The sequence below is a fragment of the Ambystoma mexicanum genome, chromosome 8, assembly GCF_040938575.1.
Source record: "Ambystoma mexicanum isolate Mex_15411 chromosome 8, UKY_AmexF1_1, whole genome shotgun sequence".
Taxonomy (NCBI): Eukaryota; Metazoa; Chordata; class Amphibia; order Caudata; family Ambystomatidae; genus Ambystoma; species Ambystoma mexicanum.
The window spans coordinates 745118606-745143066 of record NC_090929.1 but is presented as its reverse complement, the minus strand read 5'-3'; the positions used below and the strand labels follow the sequence as shown (position 1 = coordinate 745143066).

At 47.9% G+C, this 24461-nt stretch overlaps 1 protein-coding gene across 1 annotated transcript in view; it reads left to right on the top strand.

Moving 5' to 3' along the window:
* Positions 1-24461, top strand: part of TLL2 (tolloid like 2) — a 1535386-nt gene that overhangs the window by 1272772 nt on the left and 238153 nt on the right. The window contains exon 15 of the mRNA XM_069610570.1: positions 22519-22644. Coding sequence (XP_069466671.1) covers positions 22519-22644 — 126 coding nt within the window. The remainder of the gene's footprint in view (positions 1-22518; positions 22645-24461) is intronic.

The window sequence follows — 24461 nt, the reverse complement described above, 5'->3', positions numbered from 1 at the left end:
CCCCTTTAGAACTATGGGTTAGTTCCCTCCTTCTGGACTCACTCCTACCACCTTTGACTATCACTGTTCTTTTTGCTTGTTACTCCCATGTTGTCATCCTGATGCGCAGTGCTTCTTAAACCCTTTGCTAACATCTGAATCCCTGATTGGAAAGTCAAATCTTGCTCTTTTTGCTAGAAACTCAAATCTTGCTGTTTTTGCTAAATTCTCAGTATTTTGCTTGCATACTGTTGCTTCTCTGTAACCTGCCAGCCCAGTGACCTTACCACTCTTTTGTCCCACACCTACCTGCCTTAGCCCTCCCAGTTTCTCCATCCTCTCCTCACTTCCACCCCCATGGTACTTTCTTTTTCTCCCATCTTTTCCAACTGCTTCTCCATTGACTATCCTTCCCTTCTCACTAAGTCTGGTAGGAAGAAATTTAAAAAGGATATCTTGGCCTCTAACCCTGGTCTTCCTATCACCAACACCTACTCCAATACTTCCTCCAGACAGACCCTCACTGAGATCCTCTTTGTCGTTCCTTCGCTAGATCTATGGACTCTTCATATGATCTCTGTGCTCTGTCATATCTCCTCCTCTCCCATTAATGGTGGCACTGGCTGGGAAGTTCTCATGGCTTCCTTATACTCCTCTAAAGTCATCATTAATGTCTACCTTAATGGCACTGTCATGGTCCAAGGCCCTCAAGCCAATCTCCTCATCTTTCATAGCCGCTTCTCTTGCTTCATCAATTTCCTCTCATCTCCTGCTGTCCCCTCCTCTTCCCCCATTGGCTACCTTGCCCCCTCTCTCCTCCTCCTCTCCCCTCTTAGGGCTCTTTCTCCTCCGCAGGGCGTACCTCTGATCTGTACCCCTCCCGGGAAGGTCTTTAAGGCTGGCAACCTTCTTCATCTTGCCACTCTCAACTCTCGCTCTGCTGTCAAACACTCCTCTGACATCTGCCACCTCCCTGAATAACTAGGCATTGATGTCCTTGGTCTTTCTGAGACCTGGTTCACAGCCTGCTCTGTCACGAGCTTTGACACTCTCCTCCCTGATGGCTACAAGATCATCTTCACACCCAGATCCTCCTGGTCCGGTGAGGGGGTAGCCCTGATCTTTTCTGGGTGGATTCCTGCCTCTAACATTCCCACTCAGACCTCCTCTTCTGAATGCCTTGTCTGTAGGCTCTCGATCTCTCTCCTACTCATTCTCTTACTGTGGCTACCATCTACCGGCCTCCTGTTTAAATCACCCAATTTTTCTCTGCGTGGGCGGACCGCTCCTTCTCACTCCTGGCCTCTACCACTCAACTCCTCCTCCTCAGTGACCTCAATATCCATTTATAATCTCCTTGTTCCTCCTCTGTACTCTTCTGTGACCTCTGCGACTCCCTCTCCCTGTCCATCCTCCCCTGTGGCCAGACTCACTTTGCAGGTCACACACTCAATGTCTTGATCTCCTCTGACCTCTCCCTCTCCATCCCTCTGACCACTCCTCCCTCCTGGAGTGATCACTCCCTCCTCTCCTCTCATCTCTCCCTCTTTCCTCCCCACCCCCCAAGCCAAGCCTACCCCAACACTGTCACCTACCTTCTTGGACCTCCGGCCCATGAAGCGTGTGTCAGTTGAGGCTTTCGCCGCCGCCACCTCTCTCCCCAATCCCCTCCACCTCTGGCTGTCTCACATCCTGACACAGCCTGTCTCTGCTCTACTCTTCAGTTTCTGGTACTATTGATGCTCTTGCCCCTGTCATGAGGATCTGTTTGAAGTCGTAAGCCAAGAGCAATTTCTGGTATGACTCCGATCTAGCTACACTTAAACATAAGTATGTAATAGGGTGGCTGAGAGGAAATGGAGGTCTTCTTGTTCATCCTCTGACAAACTGGCCTGTCGCCTGCTCCAAAGGCAACACTGACTCTCTCCTCACCAGGATGAGAGTCCACATTCATGCTTGTGTCTCTTCTGCATCTAACAACTCGGCCGAACTCTTTAAAATCTGCAAGGAGCTGGCCAACTCTGCTGCAGTCTCTGCGCCTCAAGTTGCCTCCCAGGCTCTTTGCAATGCCCTTGTCTCTCACTTTATCTCAAAAACCCAGGACATCCTGTCCACCATCTCCACCCCTCCCCCTCCTCTCTGACCCTCTTTCAGCCACTCCTCCAACCTCCTTCTCGTCCTTTCCTCTTTTCTCCCCTGATGAGGTCGCTAGACAAAACCCACAGCTGATCCTTCTTGTCTGGCTAACTATTGCCCAATTTCCATTACTCACTTTCTGGGCAACCTCCTGGAAAAGTTGGCCATCTCTCAGCTTAACCTTCCTTCCAATTCTGTTGGCTGACTCCATGACCACCAGTCTGGCTTCAGAGCTGCAAGAAACATGGAAACTGCTCTCCTAAACATCTGTTAAGATCTGCTCTCCAACCTTGACTCTAACATTCCCTCTGTCCTCCTCCTCAATCTCTCTTCTGCCTTTGACACGGTCAACCATACCATCCTGCTCAACCGTCTACGTGATATCCTGGGTATCACTGATCAGGCTCTGGCCTGGCTGACCTCTTTCCTCTCCGATCGACCCTCCCAGGTCCAACTTTAGTCCTTCCTATCCTCCCCTCTACCTGTGATGTTCCCCAGGGGTCTAACCTCTCGCCCTGGCTTTTCAACCAATACCTGGGAACTCTCGCCCACTGCATTGCCATTTTCTGCCGACAACACTCAACTCATTTTCAGGCTGCCCTCGGCCACCTCCTCTCCCTCTCTCATCTCTGATTGCCTAACTGCCATTCAAGATTGGTGTGCCGCCAATGATCTTTGTCTGAATGTCAGTAAGATGGAGATCCTCCTCATCAGCACACCGTCACCATCATTTCCCCTCATCCTCTGGCCGGCCTCCCTTGGCCCTCCTCCTACCCCCACCTGCGAGGCGAGGGTACTAAGGTACTCTGCCTTTCCTCTCCTTCCCCCAGAAGCTCATGGTCTCCCAAGCTCTGGTTCTCTCTAGGTTGGACTATTGTAACAGCCTCTTTCTAAATCTACCTTCCTCTACTCTCCCAGTGGATGCAAGGATTACATTCAAAACCCTCTGCATTGTCCACAAGGCTTTCTGGGGCCTGGGTCCAAAATACCTTCAGCCATCCCTCCGCAAATACCTCCCCTCTCGAGCTCTCCGCTCCTCTACCTCTAACTCCCTCAGGGTCAGTCATTTTTCAAAGAAACAGGCTGAGGGTAGATCTGTCTTTGGCTTGGGCCTCCCTCTGGTACTGCCTTCGCTCCCCCTCTCCCTTGCTGATCTGTTCTCTCTTGGCAACGTGCACCTGGCTGCCCTTAGTCCTCTGGGCCCAGGTACCTGCTCACCATGACACCCTCCTGCACTGCCTCCGGGCCACACCTTGCACTGGGGTCTGCATCTGTACCCATACAGCCCCCCCTTTTTCTTCCTGCACTTATCAGACCTACCCTATCTGCTGCCTTAAACCCAGCACTTGCCAATTGCTGGCTGCACTACCACTGTTTGTTGCCTTTATTATTTATTTATTATTATCTATCTGTTTCTCCTTTGCTCCACACTTTCCACTTCTCCCTCTCCCTCTCTCCCATGCACTTGTGCGTTCTCAATGTCACTGGGTCTAGTAACATTGGTGTTTTGTTCTCCCGTGTTCCCCTGCCTTGCCGCGCTCTGAAACACTTGTGAACGAGCGTGATAGAAATAAAAAAATATCAATATCAATAGGTAGTGTGGCAAGTCGTAAGAAGGAGTTAGACACACTCTGGACATGTTAACTTTCTTTTAATGAATTTATAAAGAAAAGGCCTATTCCTCCCTATTGCTAGATGGGTTTCCCTGCCTTAACTAAACTACCTAAAGGTGCTAGTCTGTCATCAGGAAGTCCAATGTAAATATCCTCAGTCCTAAACCTATCTCTACCTGAATCTGCCACTAATACAAACAACTAAAGTCGGCCAAAAGAATGTCTCATCTCCTGGTCGGTTCCCCTTATGCGTTCTTGGTTGCGGCTTTGTCTCAGGGTTTTTATCTTGGCTCCCTTTATTTTCAATAAAAAATGTGTTTTAGAAATATGTTGCTTATGCTGATCTTCTCCGACAATCTGTTTTCATTCATGAGCTCTTGTAGATAATCTCAACTGTTCATTGGTCTTTTCACTTTTACTCCTGCTTCCCGTCCCCTTTTCTCAATACTTCATGGGCGTCCCTCGCTAGGGACAGGAGACGCAACCTTTTTCACCAGAAAAAAGTTTCTTCCCCTTTAAATTTAGAGGGGTGCAGGGCGCAGCCCTGGGAGCATGCGCTCTCCTGACTCCACCCACCAGCACCACACCCCAGTCCCCTTTGCACATCGACGGGAACAGGCCGATTTCACCAGCTCTCCTGGGTTTGGCTTTGGCCTTGTAATACCACCTGCTCTTCCCCAGATACTTTCTTCTGTCTTTTTGTCTTCTTTTATCAATCAAGTACTTGGTCCTCTGGCGCCATGCTCCTCCCTGCTGCATGTCGACATCAGTGGGCTTCATCAGGAGTCCAGCCTGCGAGGGGCTCTTCCCTACGTCTGATCCCCACGCTCATTGCCTCCGCTGCCTTGGCCCGAGCATGGCTGGGAGGGTTGTACCACGTGTGATGCACTTACACAGCGTTCTCTGAATGGAGGGAGCTCTTCGAGAAGTCACCTCCAGAGGACTTGAAGGACTTTGTCAGACATAAGTCAAGGCCCAAGGTAGGGCCGCTTTTTCCATCGCACCCGCAAGGGTGACTCCTTTCCAAGGAAACGCCCAAGCGGGAGGAACCTCTCCGGTTCTCGCACCAGCACGGGTACAGAGGCTAGTTTAGCTACCGCCTGCCAGGCTGAGGGGTCCGTAGATCCTTCCGGAGACAGTGCTGAGGGACTACAAGGTTCTTTTACCAGGTGTGCACCCGAGGGGCTACAACCTAGTACTGGCCAGATGTCCGAGGGGCCGCCTGCACGCAGCAGTATCGGCAAGACTGCCAAGGGCAAGATGCCTACCAGGCCCCGTCCTGAAGTGCAGGGTAGGTCTCGTGTTCCACCGCTAACAGTCCTGGAGGAGGCCGGGCCCAGTGAGCCAAGTACCATGACTTTGGCACATGGTACGCAGCTTGACAAGATGGCTGCCGCGCTAGACAAGATGGCTGCTCATCCGATACCACCCCTAGGAACGGAGCAGGTGGGAGAACAAATTATAAGGTGGGACTGGTGTCAACCAGGTACGTGGCCTACAACTTATCCATCAACATCGCAGGACAGGTTTACCCCGCAACTGGCTAGACATTTGCGGGGTAACTGGGGGCACTGGCCCCAGCAGCCACCCGTTACACCGTCAGCATCAACTGCCACCCCATCGGCCTGTGAAGACAGGTTCTTTGAAAACTTCCTCACTGTCATGAGATCTCCTCAGATGGGGGCCATCCTTCGGGATGTGATATGGGACATGCTCCCTCCGGCTCCTTCTCCGGTCATTCCTGCTATGGCTCCAGTCACTCAGGCCCCGGTGCAGCCCCTGCTACCCGTGCTGGCTCCATAGATTCTGGCTCCCCAGCCTCCCACAGTTCAGGCGGTTCCCCACCAGCCTCCACTGCAGCCTCCAGCTCCGATATCCGCGCCGCAGCCCTCAGCACGCAGCACTCCTCCACCCGCTCCGGACCAGCCGGACACTCTGGTGGACAATGACGAGGAAGAAGACCCTGACACAGCGTTGTCAGCCAAGGCCTTCCACGAATGACTTGCAGGTTTGGCAGAGTACTTGGGGCTTCCTCAACCTGAGGTCTAACAACCAGAGGTGGGGGTCATTGCCGAGGTCCTCACTCTATGCCCCGCGGCTAGAACGGGGATCCCAATGTAGAAGGACGTTGTTGCCTTGGCCAAGAAGGGGTGGCTTCAGCCCCACTCAGCCCAGCCTGCCAATCGGCACCTCGATGCTGAGTATAGGTAAATGGAGGGGGAATCCACTCTTGCTGTGGGCACACCCTCAACCTCACTCTTCGGTGATAGTTGCGGCATCACTCTACTCAAAGCCGCAGTCGTCCTCGGCCACCTTGTCCTCGGCGCTGCTGGCCAAGAAGATGATCTTGGAGGCGTACTGGAAGAAGTTTTATTCCAACGCCTCACTGTACCTTTGTCAATCCAATGCAGATGCCATGCTGGCAGCCGTTAACCAGCAGCTTTGGCAGGAAATAGCCGACTTCCTTCCAGAACTTTCGGTGCAGAGCCAGGCACGTTTCAAGGTGGAGCTGGCGAGGCTAAATTGGTGGCTCAGGACATCATGGAGTCCACCGTAGCCCACATTGACACCTCTGGCCGGGCCATATGCATCGCCAGTGACATGAGAAGGACTGCTTGGCTTCGGGCTACTAAATTCAACCCAGACACCCAGGAACGCATATTGGACATTCCATTCGAGAGTGGTGACTTCTTTCACTCAACCACAGATGAGGAGCTAGATTAAAAGAAAAACAGTTCACAAACTGCAAAGCCTTTATCCTTACGGAGGCCATCCCCAAGGTGTACACCCAGTCTCATCAACACTCTGACAAGGTACGGGCGTTAGGCAGGTTCCATGGCTTCCAAGAACGGAGGTCTAAGGAGCCTGACCATTCTCTGAGTCAGCACCTGTACAACCAACAAAAGTGGGGGAGTAAGGGCTTTTTTCATTCCCCCTCCTCCTCAACAGCCTCAGAGGGAAAGAAGGCATGATTTGCCACTTTGGGTCCACGTGTCTCCCGTGGGGGGCAGGCTTGCACTTCACGCACAGTTTTGGTGTCAGAATTTCACAGACCCCTGGATCCTATCCATAGTGTCCATGGGGTACAGCCTACCGATCGCACCCTCTCCTCCCCTCCACTCACACAGATTGGGACAGCAGCTGTTGATGGAAATTCGGTTGATCATCAAGAGCCAGGCAGTGGAAATAGTCTCAGCCTCCCAGCGAGGCTTGGGCTTCTACTTCAGGATTTTCACCATACAAAAGAAGAACCAGGCTGACCTGAGAGTGGTGTTGGACCTCTCTACCCTCAACCTCTCCCTTCCTCTTCAAAAATTCAAGATGGTTACACCGGCACTCATTACCGAGACACTTTGCAGGGGAGACTGGATGTGCTCCGTGGATCTGAAGGACGCTTATCTATACGTCCGATTTGGCAGCCTCATCGCTCCTTTCTGCGGTTCAGGATCATCGGCTGCCATTTCCAATACAAGGTTCTACCCTTTGGCCTCAACTTGGCCCCCATGGTATTTACCAGACTGATTAATGAAGTGGCAGCCCTCCTAAGGGCCCAGTGCCACCACGTCTACCCATACCTGGACTACTGGCTCATCAGGGCGAGATCTTCAGCGGTGGTTCATCACACTTCCTCCGCCCTTATGCTCACACTCCACGAGCTGGGATTTTCGATCAACCTCAAGAAGTCTCCGCTGCAGCCTAGACAGAGCCTGACCTTTCTGGGCCTCGTATGGGACCCAAGATGTGAGAGAGTTTTCCCCTCAGAGGACAAGATCATGGCCATCAAGAAGGCCGCAACTCACTTCCTCGCCAAAAGGTGACCTTGGCCTGGTGGTACAAACATTTATTAGGTATCATGGCAGCGGTCCTACTGGCCGTACCCCACACAAGGCTCAAGATGAGGAGATTACAACTGCACTTCGCAGCCTAATGGAATCAGGAGTGGGGCAGCCAAGTGGAGTTTGTCAGCATTCCTCCTTCTTGTCACACAGACTTCACATGGTGGTCCAGGGACTGCAACCTGCGGACGGGCAAGCCCTTCCTGCGGTGGCCCTGTGGGTCACCATTACCACTGATTCCTCCCTGGAAGGTTGGGGGGGAAATGTTGGACAACCAGTGTCTATGGAGTCTGGACCTTTCAGGAGCAGGAGTCTCATATCAACTGGCTAGAGCTGAAAACTATCTGGCTAGCTCTCAAAGCTTTCCTACCTCTCACTGGGGGCAAGGTCGTCCTCATCCAGACGGACAACTCCACCAGCATGTACTATGTCAACAAGCAGGGTGTTACCAAGTCCCCTCCGTTGTGCAGCCTAGTGGTCAGAAAGTGTGAATGGGCCCTGGAGAACAACATTTACCTGACTGCCATCCACCTCCCGGGGGAGTCCAACCTGGACGCGGACAAGCTCAGCAGACTGGGAGCGGACAATTACGAATGGCAATTGAACAATCAGGTCCTGCTCGTGAACTTCGGCAGATGGGGGCCTCCTCAGGTGGATCTTTTTGGTTCCTGGGCCAACAAGAAGTGCCATCCTTTTGTGTCCTGGCAGGGGCGGGTGCCCGGCTCCCTGGGCAGCGCATTCCAGATGCAATGGAATGGCATGACAGCGTATGCATTCCCTCCCACACCCCTGGTCCAGAGGGTGATTTGCAAGATAAGAGAATTATGTCACCTCCGCATGATTCTGATAGCTCTGTGGTGGCCAGCGAGACCATGGTTCTCAGAGCTCCTCAGCCTCTTGGACAGGTCACACATTCACCTGCCGCTTGGCCCGGTTCACCTTCTCTCGCAGCAGGGGGGCAGGGTCATCCACCCCGCTCCACTGAAAGTAGCCCTCGCAGCATGGTTCCTGAGTAGGTCACACTGAAGCATCTGAGCCTGTCACAGGCTAACCTTGGAATCATTCAGGGCGCTAGGAGCAAGGCTACTACACGCCAGTACAAGAGTAAATGGACTAGATTCCATCACTGGCTGGACTCTAAGTAGATTGACCCGCTTACTTGCACATTGGATGATGTGCTCTCCTTCTCTGCACACCTCGCTCACTTAGGGGTGCAAGTTGACACATGCTGCACCTACTAGGCAGCCATAGGGGCCTACAGGAATTCGGAGGAGCTCTTCTCCTCTTACAGCCTGGTGGTTATACTACATCTAGCGGGTCTCACCAGGCTTTACCTCCCCATCAAGAAACCACACCCTGTGTAGGATCTCAATGTAGTGTTGGGTGCCCTGGCGCACAAACCTTTCGAACCAGTGGCGCCCGCGGACATCAGACTGGTCACCACTAAAACAGCTCTGTTGTTTCCCGCCACATGCTGGCGAGGATGCCAAACCCCCGGATCTCTCTATCACCTAGTCTGGAGCGGCCCAAAGGCAAAAACATACTGGAGGGAAGTCCTGAAACACATTAAAGAAATCTCTGGCCTCTCCATCCCCTGGGACCCAGGAATTGTTCTTCTGGGCGAATCTGGCGATGGAGCTTTCCCAATCTCAGGCCACATCTCCCGTCTATGCAACCATCTGCTACTAGCTGCAAAGATAGCTATGGCTCGATTATGGAAAGACAAACAGGGCCCCTCGATCGCCCTATGGTGGGCCAAATGCTGGGAGATTGCAGTAGCTGAAAAGATCTCGGCAATCCGCTCGGACTCCCTAAACAGAACCCTGAATATATGGGACCCATTCTTGGACTAGGCGGCCAAATACCCAACCCTCACCAGGAGACCTCCACTTACTAGATGGCTCCAATGCAGCCCTCTCTACTAATTCCCAACCACTCCCCGAACATACCGGAACTGAGGGTTCAGGTCCCCAGAACTCTCCCACTCTAGAGCCACATTCAGAATCTGCCCTCCATTTCCTCCATCCTCCAACCCACATCAGACTACAAAGGCACTAATTAAATGTTTCAGATGTGATATATTGCATTGTTGCATGTAACACTTTATCCTGCAAGATCAATAAAATGTTGTTATGGAAAAAAAAAAACAGCTCTGTTGGTGGGTCTCGCCTCTGCTCGTAGAGTTAGTGAGATGCAGGCACTGATGGCTTCAGAACCATATAGTACTTTTCACAAAGATAAGGTGGTCCTGAGAAAGCACCCCACGTTGCTACCTAAAGTAGTCTCTTCTTTCCATCTAAATGAGGATATAGTGTTACCTATGTTTTTTCTTGATCCTAAGGACGAAGCTCAAAGGGTCTTGCACTGTCTGGATGTCTGCCACGCTCTAAAAATCTATCTGGACAGGACCAAGAGCTTCCACAAGTCGGACGCTCTATTTGTCACCTTCGGGGGGGGGGTCAAGGCACGGATCAGGCATCCAAGGCCTGTACAACAAGGTGGATTGTTTTGGCCATCAAGGAGGCCTACGAGGGGCAGCTCAAACCACTTCCAGCTAACATGCATGCCCACGCTGTAAGAGCCAAGGCCACGGCTGTCGCATTCCAGAGACAGGTCCTGTGGCATGTCATCAGCAGGGCTGCCACCTGAGCCACCCCTTCGGCTTTCTGCAAACACAACTGCTTGGACGCCGGCTCTAAGTCAGATGCGGCTTTTGGACAGGCGGTTCTAAGGAACTTGTTCTCTTAAGCAGGGTCACCTCTCCACCCTTGGGCTACATTCAGTTGTAATCGGCCATGCAGTATGGAGGAAAGGGGTGGGATGTATGAGTAATTAATAGTTACTGTAGTGACTAACGTACTACTCCTATTCCATAGTCCCCTTGCCTCCCTACGTCCCACCATCCTCCCCCCTAATAATACTGGTGTCATTAGGCAATGTTAATATTGTCAATGGGGATTTATGTGTGGCACTGGTGCACAGAGTCAGGGAAATGCATGCTCCCACGGTACTCCTAGCAAGGTACGCCCATGGTGTATGGAGGGAAAGGCACTATGGACGAGGAGTACGTTAGTCACTACAGTGAATAACTATTCATTAGTGTTATGCTTATAATGATTCTCCTAAAAGTGCTGTCTGTCTTTCCATTGCTTTTAGGTTTCTCACATTCTCTAGATCCAACCTTTCTTAGGTTTTGTAAGATTTTATCTGTTAGAAATCCTCCTATCCTTGGTTTTCTCTACTGGTTTTTTCTCTTGTTATTTAATTCACTTGGCAGTTTAAAATCATAATTCTAATTACAGCAGTATAAGGAGTATCTTCCCCTCTCTTCAACACTGAACTCCTGTGGTTGTTTCCCCTCTTCCCAGGGTATTCATTTCCACCTTTCCTTTGTTTCCCACCCAGCCTTGTTTGTCAAGTGCTTTATTTGTTCCCCACATATTGATTTATGTGGGTTTACTGTTAGTGTCATCCTCAGACCTTTCACATATTCCTCTCTTTACAGTAGATCGACCTGCACCCGCCTGCCTCTTCCATTCCTCCCATACTTTTGTTTGTTCAGGATGACGATGCGAGGCTCGGCACTCGCTTGGGTAACCTGCTTCCCAGTCTCGCCTTTCTCCAATGTTCAGTTCCTTGCGTCTGTCGACTGCTGTGGTCGAGGAACGCTGGTGGGTGGAAGCTGTCAGCTCTCCCTGCTGCAATAGTCTCAGCGTTGTTCCACCACAGGATGATTGTGATCACGCCACCACATGAGTCAGGTTTTCTCTCCCTGTCCTCACAACGGCTTCCCCATTGTCTGCTTGTACGGGCCTCCGGTGTCTTGAGCGGGGTTCTTTGCTTTTCCAACTGCCGCAGGTTCTATGGCTACCTCTTGGTCTGCCCCCCCAAGGAGTGATTATGTCAGGGGGCTTCCCCTGCGCACCCTACTTTCTCTCTTGTGATCGACTTGTCCCAGTTATGTACGGATCACTTCTTAAAGAGAAATTCTTTATGGAAGGCAGTCTCGTATATGCAGATATGGTGGGTGGTCTAGAGTTCTTTGTGGGAATGAGAGTACTTGACCCCTGGTGTCGGGCCCTCTCGCAGATGAGAAATGAATAAGCCAGTAATCCACAAAAGTGAAATCTACTGGCCTCCTAGTAGAGGGAGACTTTCCTCGTGAGAGCACCTTCCACCAGTGTATGTTGAATAGTGGAGTGAGGGCTCTGGGGAAAAGGCAGGAAAAGCATGACCAGCAACTGCAAAAAGAAAACAGTGTAGCAGTAGACCTCCTACAACAAACATACACCAATATATAATTTTCAATGCATGACCCGCTCTGAGTGGCAGAGGTGGTTAAAGGGTTTTTATTACAATTTTTTTGGGCCTTAGGGTTGTCCCTCTCGTCCTCGTCTTTTAAAGCACATCGTCCATAACCCCCAGGTTAGAAGATACAGAAAGTTGACCCCCACTGTCTAAAGTTTGCCTTGTACTAGGTGTGAAAAACTAAAGGCTGAGCTGCCTTTTCTAACTAAGACGCCCTCAGATATTTCCTAGCTGCCCCTATTCTTTCCACATGTTGGTGTTCTTATGGAATTTTTGGGAATTGTGCCTTACAAATATCATGTTAAATTCAATCCTTCCTCTACCATGCACCCCTCTCCTGCCTTCTCCTATACTCTCCTTTCAACTCTACCCATTCCTTTTTGCTCCATCCTCGAATCTATCTTCTGCCCCCGCATTATCTCTCACTGCCTCTAGATCTCAACTCTACCCTTTGTCACTCATCCTTACTACTTCCTCCTTTGCACTATTACTCCCTCCGCTGCACTACTCAACCCCCTCCTTTCACTCAAATCAAACCTCATTGCACTAATCTTTGTAATTATATTTTTCCACAACACACAACTATGCACAATCATACAGCAGTACCACTTTCACTTACTAGCCAATACCTAATGTTCTCCAATAACCGCCTCCACAGTCTGCTGCTCCTTCATCCCTCCTGCTGGTCTCTTGGTCTCTTAATTCAGGGGGCATGATGCAACACAACAAACATTAAAGTTCCTTTCTTCTTAGGATTTCACATATATAACTTCTCAGGTGATTTACTGTTCACCCCGGCCCCCCCGCAGCTGGGCTCAGACCCACTTTAACACAAAAGCTTCAATTGGTCTCTCTCCGTTGGGCACAGACCAAATGGGTCGACTTCATCAAAATTGAAGACTTTCGACTGCGTGGGATTTTGCTTGACCCGATGCAGGACCACTTTGATTTACAATTACTCGTTCTCTTCTTGATATAACCTTTTTCTCACTTTCACTTTTGCCACTTCTCAGCTGGATAACGTACAGAGACCTTCGATTGAGCACCCACATGGTGCTGGACCACTTTGTCAAAGATATTTTATCTTGCTTTTTAAAGTTCAGTCACTCACCAGTTTAACTTTACTTGAGTCTCTCATCACACACTTTTTAACAATGTTCGTTCCAGCGCTCGCTATACAGTGTTGCTGCGTGCAACCTTGTCTTGGTCTTGTATCGGTCTCCCCAACTCACTGGCTGTGTTGATTTCGCTGACGCTGCTTTGTTCTTGGAGCTAAGGACGGAACCACGGTGCATAGTGATTCTCCTAGCCTTCATTATTGATGTGGAAGGGCCACGGGTATCTCCGACACACAATTCAGGATTCTTCAGCATGGTTTACTGGTCTTGCGCTTTCTATTCTCGAGGTTTCTGGAAAGTAACAGTTCCTTGTCGAAAAAGGTCAAAGAAACTTCCCTCCTTGCGATCACCTTCTGTTTTGCCGTCTTTCCGCTCTCGAAAACTGCTGTTTCCTCGTGTGCTTAGCCTTTTATCTGTGTGGGGAAGCTTAATGGAAGTCCGGTGTGTGTGATGCGTGACCTTGCCTGACCATTGTATTGGGAAACATCAGGTATACTGCTCGGGTGTTCGTCTTTTTTCTCTCATAGCGGGCTGGCTGTTAGAAAGTGTTTGTGTTTGTGGTGTAAAAGGCGGGGGTCCTAAATATCCTACTTGGTAGAATGTGGTAAAGGTGTTACAGGGAAGGGAATACTGTGTCTCACCATCAGGTGTCCCACTCCCTCTCCCTCTCCCTGAAGACCCGTAACCCAGGTGATCCTCCAGCACTGGTCCAATCCTAGTAACTGGATCGAAAAACGATAGACGTGTCCTGACCATCTGGATGAGACAAATCTCTGAGACTAGTGGGTGAGGCACCTTCTGGTTTCTCACACTTCCCCATGTCTGGTTTCTCATACTTCCCCACCAGGGGCATGTGGAGAGATCCAAAAGTCATAAGTATTGGGCTAAGACCCACCCACTTTTACCATGCAGTTTCACCATGGAGCATCCATGATGGCCCAGGAAGGCAAGTGTCCTTGTTTGTGTTCTGGAGCCCAGTTTTGGGTGACCTTGTGGTAAAATCTTTGTGGGAGGGACGAGTATCCTGCCCCCCCCTCCCCTGACCCTCATTTGTCCCTGGTGTTGTCAGGTGTTTGTAAGTCCCTGTGCATTCTTGCTAGTGCTCATCGGCCGTACCACCCCCTGCCCTCTGCCTGCCATGTATGAACACATTTGCTTGCTTTCTCTCCACTGCTGTTCACCGGTACATTAGACAGTGGTTCGCTGCAGTGCTGTGTCCTCTTTTCATCTGCTCTGTTCACGGACATGAGTTGATTTTTGTTGCGTCTACACTTTGCAAGGCTCTGATCAAGATCCATAGTCTAATGGTTCAGCTTGACTTCTTGTTCGGATTGGGTGTTGCTAAGCGGAAAATAGAAACACCAGCAACAATCAGGCAATGGTGGGATGGCCAGAGTTACAGGCGTACTGCACAGAGAAATGCTGACACTTCTGGGGTGACAGGAATTTGGACTCTCTGAACTGCCATCGTCCACATCAGGGATGGGACTTTCTCTGGATTTCTCCCTGTTAGGTCTCCTACGCCCGGTTGAGTGGTCCCAGTCCCCTCTTGGCAAGGCCAGGTAAATGGCCTCGTCACAGTTGTTCAGGTGAGGTCAGAGGTGGAGGAGGAGGCAGACAGCGGTCATTATCTTTGGCCCAAAAAAGTACCTAATTGATTTCTCACAGATCTCTTATTGCTGTTTGGCCTCCCTACATCTTTCCTAAAGAAGCTTAAAAAACGTGGCTGTATTTGGCAATCTTCTTGATTGCGTTCTTTGTGAGGTAAATAGTAAAGTCCATCTATTACCGTCTTTGACTTTTTTTCTTCATTCCAGCATCAGACCGACCAGTTGTGGTTGGTTCGCTGATCAATTCTAATCTAGACTGTGGAAATGCCATCTTAACCAGGATTCGGGAAAAACAACTCTCGCGCCTACAAAAGGCACACAACTCACATTTTTGATATTTTCTTTCAATATCTGTGTCTATTTCACCATATATCACAGGTCTGTTCTTTGGTTGATGATACATCTTTAAAGTTCTGTCTCATATTCAAATGTCTCACTGGACTTGCCCCAACCTATTTGACTGCAAAAATCATGTTTTACCATCCAGTGCTATAATCAGGTTCTTTCAATCAATGTCTGTTATTGGAACCCGCCTCCCATTTTGTTTCAAGGTGGCAGGCGATTCTCGATCCTGGGCCTTCACATATTGACTCCTACACGCTGTTTCACAAAAAAGTTAAAGCCTATATTTTTCAATAATCTATGTTCGTTCCCCCTCGGTTTACTCACTTCTGTGATTCGTGTATGAATGAACATTACTATCTGCCTGTCTTTCTCTAGTCTAGATAGAGGATATGTGCATGATAAATATATGTAATGTAATTATCATTTGTATAGCGCCTTTCCCATTATTATGGTCTCATAGCGCTATTGAATAAATGTCCTTGAGGGGGCGGGAGGGAGAGTCCAGGTATAGGAAATTTGTCAAAGAAGGTTGTTTACAATGCGTGTGTGCATTTTAGCCAATGCAAAGGTAGGTAAGGGTGACCAGCTAGCTACCCATGTCGAGCTGGCATGTGGATGGGTGCTGAGAGGTATTCAGGAGAGTTTGCAAGAGCAGAATACTCCTTATGTGTGCAGCTAGACCAAATCATTTTTGTGGGGGATAGCTTATGGCATACGTGTTGTGTGATGTGTCTTAGAGTAGTATATGATAGCAGATGCCTGCTGGTGGTGGATGTGCCTTCGGCTATCTTACATAAGCATGGAGTGTGATGCGTTATTTTGGTATTAATTGTAATTGGATTAGTTATTTTGTGATTCCACATATTCGCATATAACCTAACTTTCACATTAGGAGACTCTCTGGTCTGGGCATTTTTGTCAGACCGCACAGTCCACCCATCACATATTGCGCAACCATAAATCTCCCCAAATCTGTTACTTAGTGTTGCTCAAAACAACTCTTCAATTTCATCATAGATCTTTATTTCTGTTCATATTGCGTTTTACTGGCTGTGTGCTATTTGATATGTCTATTGGACTTAAAGTCTTCATTCACCATTCAGCACATTGTAGTTTGGTCAAATAAAGCTTTCTTTCAGTTCAGTATTCGATATATGCAGCATTGACATGTGCTTACTCAAATAACTTTATTTCAGTTTGGCATTTAATAAATGCAGCGTTCACTTGCGTTCGTGGACCGTTAACTATTTTAGGTCCCTTGGAGCGCTACAGTCTCCTCAGTGTCATTTGACACTTAGCTCCTCTCGGTGGCTCTCTCTAATGGGAAACCAATCCACCAGTTCACTGGGCACGTCGCCACGCACACGCTGGCTACTGTGCTCTGCTCCGCCTTTGCTATACAGCAGTTCCTGCTGCCTGCCTTCCCGTACCAGGCTTCTCCATCCTGCCCAGTCCCTCTGGCAGGTCTCCCGGGATCGTTGCTGGTTTCTCGGCTCTCTGGTCCTCCAGCACAGCAGATTCTCCCCTCTCTCTGCTTTCTGCTGCTCCTGTTCGTATGCTTCTGGGCTGTATCTTTTTTACTCTTTTCCATTTTTAACAGGTTGCAGGTGGAGTGAGTTAAACTCAGTTGCCTGACCTTGTATAAGCCTGTTAGTGTGACATGCCAGATCTTCATTACTGGATGCATCCAGGCCCCTCTTCTTCGTCCCAGTACTAGAGTGGTGTTTGCAATATGAAGTGTGCACTACACTTAGTTGTCTCTTTCTCCACTCAGTACTTGGTGGGAAACTACAGGGAAGGATGGAATAAGGTTGGCAATATCCCATGAAGACTGAGGGAGGATGAGGTAGTTCAGTGTTAGTAAGGGGGGATACCATGTCTCACCTTCAGGTACCCTCTTTCCAATCCCCAAGGACCCTCCCCCCAGGTGATTCTCCCTCGCTTCTCTACTCCCAGGGTCGGGATCCAAAAGTGATGGCCCTTCCCTGGCCACCTTATCAGAAGACCCCTGGGTAGTAGATGTGAGTACCTTCAAGTTTCTCACATACTCAAAAGGCGACCCATGTCCCACTGAGGCTATACTCAAATTGTGGCAAAATATAATAGTGGCTATGCTAAAAATGCAGCTAAATATAGCACAGCAGCTATACCCAAATAATGTAGCTAAATGTTAACACATTGGCAATACTAACAAAGTAGCTAGAAATACCACTGAGGCTGTTCTTAAAAGTGGATAAATGTAGCACAGAGGCTATACTAAAGATGCACCTTCGTTTAACACAGGACTATACTCTGGACAGCTATGTTCAAAAGGGGCGTGTTATGAGTGAGGATATATTCTAAAAAGCAGCGAATTATGACACATTGGCTCTGCTCAAAGTGCAGCTAAGTACTGCTCAATGGACATACCCAAAGATTTGGTTAAATAAATCACATTGGCTATAACCAAAAATCCAGCTAGATATAACAGTGCCTTTATTAGAAAATGCAGCCAAATATAATACAGAGGCTATACTAAAATTAGCTAGATATAACACAGGGGCTATAAACAAAAATGCACCTAACTTCAATACAGTGGCTATGCTTTAAAAATGCAGCAGATATAATACAGTGACTATACTCAAAATGCAGCTAAATTAAATACATTGGCTATATTAAAAAATGCACCTAAATTCAATACAGTGGCTATACTGAAAAGGCATTCAAATATATAGTGGCAATACTAAAAAGCTGATGGATATTGTAGAGGAGGAGCCAACGACCTCTACCGGAAGACCCGCCCCTATTCTGCCTATATGTTGGCAACCGGAAGTTGCGAAATGTGCAAATCCAATAATGATACCTATACCGCGAGAAAAGTCCTTGAAACAAGGTATCTATTGAGAAAACCCTATATGTATCCGTGGAGAAATGACGGTCTTCTGAAGGAAGTTCCAGAAGAAGTATGAATATGAATGAAAGAGAAGACTGCTGACGTCACCTGAAGCAGAGGGGATGCACCCAGAAGAGATGTCAATGAAGAAAGAATATAGACTATATAATCTGATAACGAAATTGTGAAGTGAGCAACATTTCTGGAGCAAAATGAAGATTGCACGTGAGGAGAAGACCGAAGAAAATGCAAAGCCATTTTATAATTGTACAGACGCAGTAACGAAAGTAGACTAAGTAATCATAAGGCTGGCTACGTAGTGAATAGATGGGGGTGTGTGTGTGTGTGTGTGTGTGGGGGTGGGGGTGGGGGTGTGGGTGTGGGTGTGGTAGGTATCTGGATGTTCCACGACACACTTTATCAAACTTAGACCCAGTGAATGGTGCAGCAGAACAAGAATAGCTTACGGTGAAGGAAGATTTGAGAAAGGCTTGCCTGGCCCAGTGTCAAGAGTCAGGGCCGCCGAGAGCCTAGTTATCTACTCAAGAAGATAAATGAACTTGAGAAGAAAAGCTCAGCTCCTGTTTGAGGTGTAATGAAAACCCCTGAGGGTGCCTTGATTTATTTATTGAATAGTATTAAATACAACGAAGAGCTCAAAAAAGTGGTCTCCAGTCACATGAGAATATACTTTGGGGCGAGCTACACCGAGACCAGAAGATAAAACCATGCTACACTCCCTTTTTTTCTCAGGCACAATGAGCCTCTGCAAGGCCAACTTCAAAGAACTGATTGAATGGCAGTCCTCTGGAGTGATGATGGATGTTGGGCTAATTGGTGGGGAGGCATGACCGGGCCGACCCCCCCCCCTCCTCCCAGCACCTGGGATACCAACTTGCGTGCTGCTAACGAGTGGAGTATTCCTGAAGAGTACAAGCCTGCCAACCAACTATAGAGGGCCACGTAGTAAAGAGCCCTATATTTCGAGAAGCCAATAGCATGTTGTGTATTAGTCTGACACGACGGAAGAGGACTTGCACTTGGGATGTGCTTAGATGTCCACCTGACCTTAGAGACCCCATCACGTCCCTGTATCCCATAGAAAGTATATGTAGATGTCCCCCATTGACCAACCACAACCCCTAGAAGATTTTCATACTTTGCCACGTATCCTGGTGTCACTCATTACAAACTTTTAGTATAAATGTGTTGTTTTTTATTAAATGTTTCGGGATCATTCTGTGCAGTGTCCATTGATGTCCGTTGTACTCCCTGTTTTAAAGACTTCTTATTAAAACAGCCTTGATTGTGCCAACTTCCTGAGTCAGTCTGATTATTGATGTTTGAGTAAGATCTGCATCCCCATCCATCTCAGATACTGTTACCTCGTCTTAAAGGACAGTTTTTCGTGTTCACTATGGCCATACTAAAAAATTAACCTAAATTCAATACAGTGGCTATACTCGCACTGCAGCTAATTTTAAACATAGTGGTTCTGTATGCAAATGTAGCTAAATTCAATTCAAGAGTCACAAATACAGCACTGGCTGTGTAACCAAATGTTTGTCGTCTCTTACCTGGACGTTGCTTCAGACAGCTTTTGAAGCCTAGCTAGGGCCGTTTACCATGCCCCTTAGCCAGCTCCCTGGGAAAGGCTACCCTGGGAGTTCCTCTAAAGATGTATCTCTTCTGTCACGTGTTCACTACGTGGACCAATCCACCGAAAGTATAGGCGGGCAGTGGGGTGGGGAGAGGCGTGTTTGGATCAGACATGCAAGTGGAGGGTGCAAGGGGTGGATTGAAGGCAAAGGGTGTGTGAATGCGGAAAAAAAAATAATCTTTGCCAAAAGGTCTAGCAAGCTGCAGAGTGTATGAGAAAAAAACAATACACATATAAAAATCAGCATAAGAGAACAGAAGAGGGAGGATTGTGGGCAGGAGTGCAAAGGAGACTTTCATAAAACATTACGTATTGGTCAGTGAAAGCAAGGGGTATGGTGCTGTGAGTTTTCATGTAAAAGGGGTTAAGTGTGAGTGTTATTGAACAGTAGAGCGTGAGTGAAAGGTGGCTGTGAAGTGGAGAAGAGGGGAGAGCAGTAGTGGAATTTAGAGGGGAGAGTAGTATTGGAGTGGAGAGGGAGGGAAGCATAGTTGGAGCGAGTAGAAGGGAGTAACATTGGTGGGTGGAGGTAGGTAGTAGATGGAGAGAGACAACCGAGGGATAAAGGAGGAAGATCTAAGAGGAGAGAGAGAAGGCGGGTGGATTGTGAGGGATGGGAATTGGCAGTAGGAGGCTAGAGTTGTCGAGTGACAAAGTGAGAGGCCAATCAGGGCCTGAATGGAAGGTTATAGATTGGGGCTTGAGTGTCTGGAAAGCACAACCCCTTAGAATTAACATCAGATAGTGTAGGCCTTGCTTGGAAGTCCCCAAGCAAGGCTAGATAGGGAGGACAGGTGCCTTTAGACACTGACTGAGAGCGAGAGAGAACTTTGATAGCAGGGGTATACAAGTAACAGTGTAGGTGACCAAAGACATCCCAAACAACACAGGAGATGTGGGGTGTTAGGATCCCAACACCCTTCTTGGAAATTACATGTTTCTGCACCAAGGTGGACTGCCAAGTGGGGGGGGTAAAACATTAAGATGGCAGTATGATGTCCCAGAGATGGTCACAGCGCAGAAGGCCAATTCCACACGAGGACCAGGAGGAGGAAGAAGACAGCCCAGGAAGGATGTTCAGCAGCCAAAATTCCAAAACTGAGCTTAGGTAATGAGCACCATGCCCAGCAAGTGTTGCTAAATTTGGTCTCAATAATCAGCAGCAGCTTTTCTGCTTCCTTAGCTTTCAGGTGGTAAGTAAACCTGCCCCCTGCCTCGAAGAATCCAGCAGAGTCAGGGTCTCACCTAGATTATTATAATTATAATTGTTTTTTATAACGCGCTTAATACCAGTGAGTGGGTTATAAGTGCGGTATCGGGATTCGAACCTGTGTTGCTCTGTGTTGTCTTGCTTCCAAGACAAACATGTTGCCCCTGAGCTATCCTTCCTAGGCCAGCCCTTGAATCACACACCAGGCATTCCAACAAAGATTGTGGTGGTCGACCAATCAGGTTGGCCCTGAACACCACGAAATCTTCATGTGTGCTCCCACTTAATATGAATTTGCGAGCTTAAAGTCAGGGACTGATCTAAACCTGTCCAAGCCACTATGGAGGATACAGGGCGGGGCTCAGAGTGAACCCATGTGTGCGCAGTGCCGATTGTAGGCCTGAATCATGGTTTCCATGAACAAAGAAAGACCCTAAAACCTAATGACTGGGAGCAGGACTTAAAAAATACATTATTCCTTAAATGGCTACCAAAGCATATCTTGGGCTACTATTGAGGTAAATAGTCTTGCGCACCTGGTGAAGCTAAAACCAATTGATTTCACCCTGCATTGCTTTTTAGGAAGTAGGCTAGTGGTGGCTGTAATCACCCTTGGGTCAAAATGGAGAGCATAAAAAGCACTATGGTCTGCAAAAGCCATATGAGCTACCATGTATTCTTAAGGGGTTGGAATGTCAGAGGGACTTTAAGTGAAGTCCCTCTGACCACAAAAAGAGATCAGAGGAAGTAGAAATACCAAAGGCTAAAATCAAAAAGTGTAGCCGTCCCTCAAAAGGGACAGTAGAACCCCCCCACCCCCAAAAAATGAAATTCTGCCCTAAACACGCACACTGTGCTAGTAATTTGTATTTATTTGTATTTATTTTTGTTTATATAGCGCTTTACACCAAAGCGCTGCACATTATAACAGGATAATTCTTTCAGTACTAATACCCTTCAACTCAGACTAGGCCACATACGGCAACAATGTTGGATTTGCCAATGCTGATTTTTGTTGCATTAGGAATAAAGACTTTGTCTGGCTCAGAACCCCTTCCCTCAGAGACTTTAAATTAGCTCAGGGGCCACAGACACTTGGCTGTTGATTTGATTTGTACTGAAGGCTGAGATCGTACCCACCAGAGGATCTTCTGTGGTCAGTAAAACCAAGGTATTTTAAGGCGCAGGGATTGGCTTCAGCCAGGAGAAGCCGCCCCGAGTCTGGTAACTTTGAGTACTGACAGAGGAGGGGAAGGCTTTCGCATTGGTAGTTCGTTGGATTAGGTCAGGAGATGGTGGACCTTCAGCCTTTGTTGCTAGTAATTTGTATATCAAGTAAAGGATTACATTAATACTTTACACCAGTGCGTGTACAATCCTGAAAACCGAGTTGCATTCTCATACCATTTGTGTTGTAGTGCCATCTAGACTACAGTGCATACAAAAGAAATTGCATGCATGTGTAAGAAAATATGTGCGCATTATACTAGCTGGTCTGGCAGCTCACAGACTTAAGTACCTGCTGTGGTGATGTAGTCAACATGGAATCCACTGCTCAAATGCCGGCAAGGCTGATTCAACCTTTTACATTCTTGGGTGATAAACTGAGTCTGTTCACCTGTTCTGATGGTAACACCTGCTTTATGTAGCACTGCTAACTGACAGAACCATAGTTATATGCAGTATGTATAAAACGAGTTCTTCATATTCTTTAAATTCCATTTGTTCTTTTAGGGAACTCAATTTATGCAGTACCACACATTGTAATTGGTGGAAAGTGTTTTTAAATGTGACATGTTTCCGCAGTAATTGTTTTCTGTTCGCGTTGCAGATAAGGATGAATGCGCAAAGGACAATGGCGGATGTCAGCATGATTGCATTAATACGTTTGGCAGTTACGTATGCCAGTGCAAACATGGTTTCACGCTCCATGAAAATGGCCACGACTGTAAAGAAGGTAATTAAAGTGTGTTCATTGAATTTCTTCAGTCCGACTTCGCATTTTGGTACTTAATTTGGAAGTGCTCTTTAAATGTATGCCTCGTCAAGATGACATAGAAAAGCAATCATGAAACAATGAGTTAGTCATCTGATATACAATTAATATATATTGACCTTAGGTTTGGCCTCTTGTTTTTTTAAAATCTTTTTATCATACTCTGGAAAACGAATTTCTTGAAAGCACTTGCAGCTTAACATTTTACCATTGTAGTGAAAACAAACATTAACAGGTCCATTCTGTTTCCCACAGAGGAAAGTCATGGAAAGCCATTCATAAGTGGGTAGGATCACATTTTATTGAACAGCAAGTAAATACAGCCGAGAGGCCAGCACAGAAGAACAAAAACACATTGTATTCAAAATATATTCAACAACAAGGCAGCTTCATGCTATGTGTACAGTGCGATGCTGTGGCAAGGGGATACTGCCGAGCGGGACGCTGATAAATCATGCACTAAAGACTTTCTGTTTTATTACTTAACTTTTTTTGTTTATTGGTTAAATATAAAATTGAACCTTAACAATACAATACAAAAGAAAAGAGGTGATGGTTGGAAGGTTTAGAATAAATCTTAACCTCTGGCATTACTCTGGGCAACCCTCCAGACCATCGTTCTTCGCCTGCCAAGCCATTACAAAACGGGAAAGACCATATGCAAATCAGGCTTTGTCCCACCCCCAAAGGGTTAGTCCAGCCCAAACTGCTAGGTCACATCCCTTCTGCACGAGAGCACGAGCATCCTCAGACATGTTTCAGCCTTGTTGGGCGTCATAAGTGAGGAGTAGCTTGGGTCTCTAGGCCCAGCAGGCACGGACCCCACGTCAGGGCATACCCATCCCACTCAGGATGACAAAAGCAAAACAAAAGAGGTGATGGTTGGAAGGTTTAGAATAAATCTTAACCTAACCTCTGGCATTGCTCTGGGCAACCCTCCAGACCATTGTTCTTCGCCTACCAAGCCATTACAAAAGGGGAAAGACCATATGCAAATCAGGCTTGGTCCCACACCCAAAGTAACTTTGGGTCTCACCCTAAGTTAGTAGGGGAATCCAGACGTGGACCCCTTGCTCACTATTCTTAGAGAGGCACAGCTACACCCTACTGATGAGGTTCAACCAGACCGAAACACGTGTCTGGGGTTGCTGTTGGTACTCTTGTTCAGAGGAGAATTGCCTAGCATTTCGGTGCTGGACTGCCCCAGGGCAGGACAAAGACTGATATGTTTGGGATATTTCTTCTCTGTGAAAGATAGTGAGCTAAAGACTCTGGGTAAGGCTCTTGTAACCAGGACTCATGTCTGGCAGAGAGTCTCCCAGGACCCCCCTTGTTGTCTGCCTTAACAATACATACAAAAATAGGTTTCATTTTACACACTGTGAGGAATCTGAGGCTGTGCTCACTTCTTTGCCCAATATATCCTCCCAGATGGCCAGGGAAAGGCAGTCTCTATCGGATCCTGACCCTGGGGGTGGATATGCGAGGGACGATCACCTGGGTGGAGGAGACCTGGGGAGTGGGGATGATGCACCCTTGGGTGACACACAGTATTCCCCATTTTCCTTTTCTAATGAACCTCATGTAGGTTACTGCCAGTCCCTTCCCTATATTCCACCTGAATCAATTCCCAGCAAACAGCAGTCAGGCACTGGGACGAGGAAGAGACACATGAGAATCGCACCTCCTATCCTTACTGACTCTTACACACACAAACATCACTTTGGTAATAGGATGAGGAAGAGGAATCAAACACTAAAGAAAAGACTGTTAGTTTG